The sequence below is a fragment of the Embiotoca jacksoni genome, unplaced genomic scaffold (genome assembly GCF_022577435.1).
Source record: "Embiotoca jacksoni isolate LCO1_2020_lvr unplaced genomic scaffold, fEmbJac1.0.p SCAF_8, whole genome shotgun sequence".
NCBI classification, from domain to species: domain Eukaryota; kingdom Metazoa; phylum Chordata; class Actinopteri; family Embiotocidae; genus Embiotoca; species Embiotoca jacksoni.
Genome location: NW_027185436.1, coordinates 19,193,457 through 19,202,739, shown reverse-complemented (window position 1 = coordinate 19,202,739; position 9,283 = coordinate 19,193,457). Strand labels below are relative to the sequence as shown.

The 9,283-nt window shown below is 38.8% G+C and overlaps 1 protein-coding gene across 1 annotated transcript in view; it reads left to right on the top strand.

The window, feature by feature from the left end:
• The first annotated feature begins 6,801 nt into the window (after positions 1 to 6,801).
• The window catches only part of LOC138191937 (transmembrane protein 132D), a 31,928-nt gene continuing 29,446 nt past the window's right edge, over positions 6,802 to 9,283 (top strand). The window contains exon 1 of the mRNA XM_069139037.1: positions 6,802 to 7,263. Coding sequence (XP_068995138.1) covers positions 7,191 to 7,263 — 73 coding nt within the window. The 5' untranslated portion in view covers positions 6,802 to 7,190. The remainder of the gene's footprint in view (positions 7,264 to 9,283) is intronic.

Genomic DNA, 9,283 nt, shown 5'->3' with positions numbered 1-9,283 from the left:
CTGATAGGAATGATAGTTCTATAGAGGTATACCACCTGCTTGATGCATGTAATGCTATTCTTGTGAAAATGCAAAGATTAAAGATCTGTTTTATGATGATTCAAACATGTCTTACTGTTTTTCTGATTTACTGTTGTCAACTTTCAGAAAAATATGGATATGGACCTGCATTAAGCACCTGCTTGGAATTGTTTTGTGGTGGTATCATAAACACAACCATCTATTGGTAGTCTGATGCATACTTTCCTCCTATGTTCACCTTGTCTTCTACATTTGCGGATATGGACTTGTCAGCAGAATACCTCATATCTTCTTGGTGTTTTAGACTTTTTACTTTGTAACTGTAACTTTCAAGGTTTTTTGTATGAACTTGCTGCTGTCTGGAGTTGATACAATAACATTTAAAGAAAATATATGCATGTCACTAGTTTATTCCTTGTGGTAATATATCTATTAACATACTGTAAGAGTTATTTGCAGCCATTAATTAAAAAAAAGCCCATGAGCTCCTAATAATTTTGCTATTTGGCCCTCTTGCTATCTAAGTTGATAGCACTGGTGTAGGTTAACCAACTGTCATTTCCCACCCATAGAGTCATGCTGCTTTGGGGAAAAATTAACATAATGAATGAGACAGATGAGGGGATAATGAGTCTTTTGTGAGATATGCATGATTTCTTTACGACCTCCTTAAGATAACCAAACAGGATGATCTGATTATTAAAACATGAGGATTTTGTTTGTAACAAATCATCTTTTTAGGAGGAAAATCAACTGTCTTATAATTGCTTGAAAGGCATTCATCTTTTGGCTTTAAAAGGAAATAAATCGTTAGATGTCAGGATTTTATTATTGTTTTATGTCGTTATTGTTAAAATATTATTTGGAGAATTGTCAAAATTGCCTGCAGGAAGAACTATTTGGTTCAGAGACATCAAAGCCTCCTCATCAGACAAAAATATAAGAATAGGAGAAGAGGAAATGTTTGCATCATTGAGTAAGAATCAACTTTTACAGAGAAACCAAACATCTGGTTTTCATGCAGTAATATTCCATCTGGTCTTTTAAGACAGCTGTGAGATGGCACATGGAGGTGACATCAGAATATATAAATGAATTTGCTTTGGTTGGATGATCCTCAAGATCCTCTGCTTTCACATAACCAAACAAGACAGAAAATGAAATGAAAACCGATACAGAAAGTCTGATGGATTTCTTTCAGCAGGTCCAGAGTGTTTTTGTTGAACTAATTAAAGTTCAATAAAAGTCATTTCTGAACTAAATAAATGGTATTTATGTGATTTTTTTTCCTCTCGGATGGTTTAAGGTCAGGAAAGAATGTGACAACATAGTCGTATGCCACAGAACTCAATCACGCACATCCCAGATTGGACATCTGAGTCATTTTTTTTTTCCTACCCTAGACGTGACTCAATTTCACTCAAGTTGCAAACAGTCCTTAGTCGCTTCATACATATTTGTTATTTGTCAAGACGTGTAAACATCAATTCAATCGTCAATCAAGCATGAGAGGCAATTTTCATGTAAAGTGGCTGCTGTCACTGTGTTAACACTGTGTGCATGTGCTTGTGTATGTACACTACAGTCTGCGTTGGCTGTGTAGAGCCCTGCAGAGCACTGTCCTGCCTGCCTTGGTGTGTCTGATTTCTCTGTTGTGGTTGTGGGATTACTCTAGGGATTAGCAGGATACTGGCAGCACCCGTCGATGGGACGGAGATGACAGTTCCCATCATGTAGTCTCCCTCTTCAACCCCTCGCTAGTCCCCGGATTTAAAGCGTCACAAACAACAGATTACATGAGTACGACAGCAGGGGAAGAAGTCATACATCACACAGTGGAGATTAGGCTAAACAAACTCGTCTTCGGCTGCCTGGGGGTATTCAACCCAAACATGGAGAGCTGTCTCTCATGGCCCAGTTTGGGCAAGATTAAGAAGCTGCAGACAACATTTCCTCAACATTTGAGTTTGGAATAAACAACTACTGCTGTACTATTTAAATAAAAGTGTGTGCAAATTCTATAAATTTGCATTACAATTTTGACTCAAGCACTGGCAGGACATTCATCTTTGTGTGGATCTCACTGCAGAAAATGATGCCAGTGCACACTTTACACTTCAAGAGACTGTCAAATGTCCAACACTGACACCAAGTGATCAGAATTACTCTTATACTCAGGCTTGATGCATGTTTGAGACTAACTCTCAGTGACATTGGTGCAGAGCTGACCTGTATGCCTCTAGGACCCTGGGGAATGAACCGAGATCAGGCTCTCTGGGTGTATTTGAGTCATCCCAGCTTGTGTTTGCTCAGGTCTCTGCTTTGGACCTTTCAAGTTTTACAGACCTGCTATTAATGTTTGGAGAGCAGCGGCTTGTGTGGGAGTGCAGTGGAAGCTGCACAGGCATGTCATATGAAAAAGCCTCCGGTTGCCTCCCTTCTATTAAGGACACAGCAGCCATTTTCTCTGTCATTTAATATGATGAAGCCTCCAGCATAATAAAGATTTGCCTGTCACTGTTTTATCCAGTGTAGAATATAATGGAAACATGTGCTTTGTAAATGGAGGGCTTGTTATTCTTTGGAGATTGAACAATGTGCACTGTTTGAAGGTTTATTGGATAAATAAAAGTGGAGACAGAACCTACTCTGTGTGGGAGTAACTGTAATTGCATATAGTGACTGACATAGTTTAAGAAGACTGTGTTTGATCTGAAGTGTACGTGGGTGTAGTTTGACTTGTCAGATTTTATTCTTGTTCTTAGTCACATTACACTTTCACTTTGGCTCGCAGGTTGTTCCTGTGTTCAATAATGGCCAACACCACCTGCAAAAAGCCTGAGGTCTCAGCTAAGCTACATGCTTTCCCCTGTTCGTCCTAATGACACTGTTTCTACAAAGCTTCTGTTACTTCAATAGGCCGAGTTTGTGTGTAACAGGCTCTGCCAAAGTCCTGCAAACACCTTGAAGCAATTTTGAATATTGAGCTACATCTGCACAAGTGTTGATTTATCCAGTGAGAAATGGGAGAAATGTCAACGCTTGTTAACTCAAAATAGCTGTCAGTTCGTCAGAACTTATCAACACTGCGGAATATGCATGAATGACAACAATCAGGCTAGTTATGGCCAAGATAACTTCATGATTAATATTCAGCAAACACTGGCAGAGTGTTGGTGTTCAACACTCTTGTAACTTCTTTCATCGGGGAAATTTATTTTTAATGGTGTGAAAGCATCTCAACCGCAGAGAAACCATAATAAGTTATACAGCTTTCTAACAATACCTAATTTAAAAGACTTTATGAAGTGGCTTCATTAAAAGCTGATAAAGCATTTTTGAAGCTTTTTAGATCTAAAAAACTTTTGGGTTGCCAGTCTGTATCAAAAAAGATAAGAAACTTTTTAGCTGGTGTTTATTCTCCTTAAACTAGCTTTGTCTTATTGGATGCTTTTTCTAGAGAAAAAAACTCTCCCATTGATGCTTTTGACCAAATACTTTCTGCAAACTTGCTGCAGAGCCTCCTGAACACAATCCGTTTGGTGACTTATTATAAAAGCAATAGTTTTCAATTTGCCGAAATATTTCCTTTCTTCGCAAGACCTGCATGTGAAGATTGATGCCACTTTCATGTTTGCACAGCATTTTAACCGACAGCCTGCAAGCTTAGCTTAGCATAAAGCCTAGAAACACGCAGGAAAACAGGCAGCTTTGCCATTTTCTAAAGGTAACAAAATATGTCTCTTTGCTCCTTTAAAGCAGGAACCGTTTGGAAAGCAACCAGCAGAGACTTTAGGTGGTTCCCACTCGAGCAATAAAATAGTTAGTAAAATGAAAAACTGTCTTTTTAGACTTGTAAGTTTGTGTACAGATGTGGAAGCTGTTGTTACCTTTACAGATGTTAAGCTGTTTCCACCACTGTGTCCAGTCTTTGTGCTGTCTTAACATCAGGTGAAGCCTGTTAACAGACAGACACGGGAGTGTTATAGATCTTAACTCTCAGTAAGAAGCCAAAAATTAGTATTTCCCAAAATGTTGAACACATCTTTTAACCATAACAAGAGCAGAAATGATTGTTTCGTGAATATCACCAACTTTTACAAATGCGTTATTATCAAAGAGAATCATACAGTATATATTGTTATTCAAAACAATTCAAGCATAGTAGAATTTATGGTAGAACAAGAAAGAAAGGACTGGTGAAAGACATAGACAGCAGTATGCAGATCAGTCCACACATAAATACTCTGTCTATGACTCTGCATATTCAGCTTTCAATGGTTATAACAATGCCATTGTAAAGATATGTACATTTTAGTGCACTCCCTTTGTGAGTTCCCAATGAAAATGAGAATGGAAACATTAGAGCGTTGTGTGTGGCTAACTACACCGCAGCAGAAGTTACCTCTATCTGTCACACAGAAGGATGATGTACATTGAAAACACATTCCCTTCCTCGTGGCACTCACATCTATCACCAGTTTATGGCCACTCTCGCCACTCCAGCACATCTCTGCCGTGACATCCATCTATGTCAATGTCCTAACTTGCATATCCGGAGGCCCGTGTTTTCTCTCTGTCCTTTAAGTGTTTATAACATATTCTTGACAGGTTGCACCATATGTTTTCTCTGCATCTGTAAGCTACTTGACCTTCTTGTAGAGTGTCGCTAAAGGAAGGTCACAATTCTTGTTTTTTTTACCCACACAGCTTAATGTCATGTCAAATAATGGGTGAATGTGTGACGGTTCTGACAAGTGATTGGCCTTATGTGCAACATCAGGTGATAAAGAGGCCGTTTCATTACCAGAGCATGCCTCTGCTATTTTAATTAAGATTTCGTTGGAAGATTACTCAACCGTTCAGCCAGCAATTCCTCAAGTCATACTGTTGAATTTACATAGCAGGGAAAATTGTGGTTGTGTTTACTTGCAGCTATTAAGACTGCTGAAGTATTTGTATTTGTATGCTTGTATGGCGAGTATTTACGTCTTTCTCATTCAGTCTCCAGTCTAGCATTTGTGATTATGAATGTTCATGCAACCCTGTGCGCTTCAGTGCCGGTTTTGAGGGGTTTCCTCAACCTTTCTTAATATGGCACATGGTGTGGTTGCTGTTTCTCTGTATGTGAGGAGCAGGTAAATAGGAAAGGATCAACATTTTCCTTCGGCAGCACTACAGCACTGGAGCAAACCCAGCACACAGATGCTGCTGTTGCTGCTTATCACAGTGCTGCAGTGCCAGGGAGGAGCTCAAATGTGCTCACAGCAGTAGCTTGTGGCAACTTATTCCTGTCTCCAGATACTGAGCTCTCCTCAGACACTCTGTGGTGATATGTCGGTTAATCCTCTTTATTAGTCAATAAAGCCCCATTACATTTATCACAACAAGTCTGCAAGCTACAAGTACAAAACTATGAGCAAGTAACTTTTGTTGGACTGAAAGAAGTCAGCATGAGCACCAAGTTTAACCATTGAGGTATAACTACTAATATTTGTATTTTGTTTCTGAACACTAATTGACTGATGTTTTTCATCCTGCTGAAATAAAACATTCATAAACATGATGCTGCACAAGTGTTAGCATTACTTTCATAAATGCAGTGCTTGCACATTAAAATATGCAGATGCGTGTATGAATTTTAAATTTGCTCTTCTACTCATCAGGTTCTCTGTTAAAAAAAAAAAAGAGCTAAAATAAGTGGAAAACCTAATCATTTCTGATGCAACTTGGCTGCAAGTCAATCACTCACCTTTGCTTTACTGACATAGAAACTAATTTTTACCATCAGAGGGCACTAAAAATCCACCTGATGCTCTAAAACATGCAGGGACCATTAGAATTTAAAGATCTCTGGAATCAAAGCTGATGTATTTTTGATGGACCTTTTCCTAAAAAGTAGTGAAAGTTAAAAAAATGTGGTCATAATTAGAATGTAAAAAGGAAGTTTCTCTTTAGTCAATCACTACATTTTGAATGAATTATAATAATGACTAAAGTGTGATGCAATCATGTCCCAACTTTCCTGCTTTAACCTGGTTGGATTTAAATTGCGATTATTATCAGCACTCCAGCAATCAAGGTGGCAATATCTGGAGTCTCCGTGTCGAAAATCGTCTCCGATTATAGGTGAAAAATAATGAACTTTTCCACTGTTAAAAAAGGTTGAACATGAGCAGAAAATTTTGTGAAATTGCGTCATGGAGTTACTTTTCCATACGACTTCGGGATGCAGTCAGTGCATTTACATTTCATAATAACTGATACTCCAAAAAAAAATTCTAATGATGAAAACGTCAACGAGCCAATGTTGAACAAAACTCTCAGTAGAAAATAACCGTTATTAAAAGAGAACCAACATCCCTTCAAACACAAATGACATCATTGTCATATAAGTAGTACAATTTTATTGTTTCCAACAAACACAATTTTATATGTGTTTGATGCCAGTTTCACTGATTAGATCTGGGAATTAATTATCCTTAATGGAAGTAGCCTACACTATATATATATATATATATATATATATATATATAAATATGTATATATATAGACTCTGGGTTGACATACAATGACGCAGATTAAGTCAAAAACGTCAAATTTGATAATTTCTTCTGCCATTACATTGAAACCAAACGCAGGGTTAATCCTACCATCTGCGTACTGGACGTGGCTTCCCGAAGGGAAGAACAGTGACAGATGATGAGTTTAGTGCCCTGAGGATTGCGCACAAGACAGTCAGTGATCTGCAAACAGCCGTTTAACACCGCAGAGTCCCAGCCGCAGCAGCAGTCTGGGAGAACGACTCAATCTGAACGACTTGCTGAGATAATTCGTTGAGAAGGGTAATATTGATCCAAACAGGGAATTATCTGCCAAACAGTTTCGTCTGACCGGTCACAAAGCCTTTAGGAGATATATCTCCAGGGTCGTTACGCACAACTTTTACGCACAGCCGGGGAGCTGCCGGTGAACAAATCTCGATGCGCGGTCCATGTCACCCGCAACACGGACTACACTACAATTTACACTCCCACAGGTGTGATTATGTTAAGTACGCGAACTGCAGGAATGGATGAAACGATCCGCTCCATACTGTGCTGAAACAGAAGCCGACCACACGGACACTGGGAACCTGCCTGGAACAGCGAGCCGCACTGAGTGCCAAAATGAGCCTTTATTGGCAAAGCTGGAGGATCTTACAGTTAGTCTTTGCAACAATCGCAGGAGTTGTCACTCAAGGTAAGTGATCTGGGGGTGATTGCGCTTGTTTTGACGTTTCTAAATCTGAGTAGCCAACTCCTGAGGAATGACTTAAAGACCAGCGCATGCCAAAGTGCAATGAATTCATCTACAACCTCTTGATTAGACTTGCACAGGGTCCACACTGTATATCACGATAACAGCTGAAAACAAATGAGCTAGACTGAACTCCTCACGTTGTGCATGTTACTGATGGGAGGTGGGCCTTCTGCCAGCAATGCCATTCCACCAGTAAAAATTCTCTAAAAGTCTAAATAATAATTAAATGCTCTCATTTTACTCCATAGTAGTACAGCATTCCAGTGGGCTCAACATGAGCATATGTGTCTTACTTGCGGTGGAGGGGGTGTCACAGCAGTGAGTAGGATATTAAACATTTAGGATGAAATCAGTGAGGAGTAAAATAACTTGATGGGTTTATATTACAACTTGAGCCATGCTTCAATGCTCAGTACTTTACTCCTCGTGGGGAGGTATTACTTTCCCTTATGGATGTCTGCTCGGATACCACCTGAGAAACCCCATTTTCACACACAGCAAGGCAAACAAGAAGCAGACAATCTAAATTCCCAACTTGGTAATGAAAAAGGAGAAAAAGGCACATCACAAAGGCATTTGCTGTAAAGCCAATAACTGCCTCTTAAATGGCCATTGCTAGGGAATGCAGGCTGGCTGATTTGTGGGTATAATAAGATGACAAAAAACTAAGATACAGTGATAAAACAGATTTTTAAAGTAGCTTAAAGAGTCTTATTTGACATATAGAAGTAATCCCTGCATAATCTTAAGCCTTCCTCTCTCTGTCTCTTTCGCCCTCGCCTTGTCTTTCCTTATCTTCTCCGCTCTGTCCCCAAGCACTTCAGAGCATTGCATGCTATATGATAAATAGTGCATCAGATCTGTATGTTTATACATTGTAAAGCATTTAATAAAGCATGTAAGATAACAATATGGTGCTATAAAGACTATATTGACTACAATAGGAGATCTGACTGATAAGAAGTCTTGCAGTCTAACTTGTATTCTGCAAAGTGCCTTTGGTCAGTTCTTTTTGCAGCTTTATGGTTGTCTGATCATGATTCACTGAGACATAGCGATAGTAAACAAAGTGGGCAAGAGAATATTGACCACAAAACATGCTGTAAATACACTACCAGTGAGAAGTTTTGAACACTATTTTTAAAATCATTTTTGGTTAAATTTAATGCATTTTACGTAGACATTGTAACAACAAAGCAAACTTAGATCTTTGTGACTTTTCGTTTAATATGGACCATAATACTCTAATTAGCTCCCTGTAAAAGACACCACATTATAGCACTTGTGTTTCTGACGCATACTATGTCTTCCAGATTTTTTTGGTTGAAGGTTTATCCCACTTTCTAGATGCTCTTTGATAATTAACCACAATGATATAAGGAATGTTAACTTTCTGAAACTTAAAAAAATAATAATTCATGAACATACAAAAAGCTTTTCTTTTCTCTGACCAGTCTGTTGTTTACGCTGCTGTTTATCTCCCAAGTGGACTCCTAAGTGCCTCACAGAAAACATCAGTACAAATCTTTGTATTTAAGGACCTATCCGTTGGCAAATTGTCAGATTATAATGAGAGCGATTAAAGCCAATCTGGTTATCACACCAAACTGTGTAATACGCCCATCAGTCCACTACAGGATACAGTGTCAGTGTCACGCTTTGAAAAACACGCACATGTAGCTTAGGCACCAAAAAACACATTGTTAGGGTTACGAAAAGATTGTGATTTGGGTTAGATTTGACACAGTATCAGTTTGGTTAAGTTGGTTAAGGAAAAGATCATGGGTTTGGGTAATTTTACAAAGTAATGTTACATACGTCATGTAAGCTATTTAATGTATGTTACTTGACTTCAATACGTTGAATTATGTCAGTAACCAAGTTGACGTCATCAGAAATTCAAACAATGTCTCCTGGGTGAAAGTCCTGTGTTTGTTCCATCCAACCATCCCTGACCTCC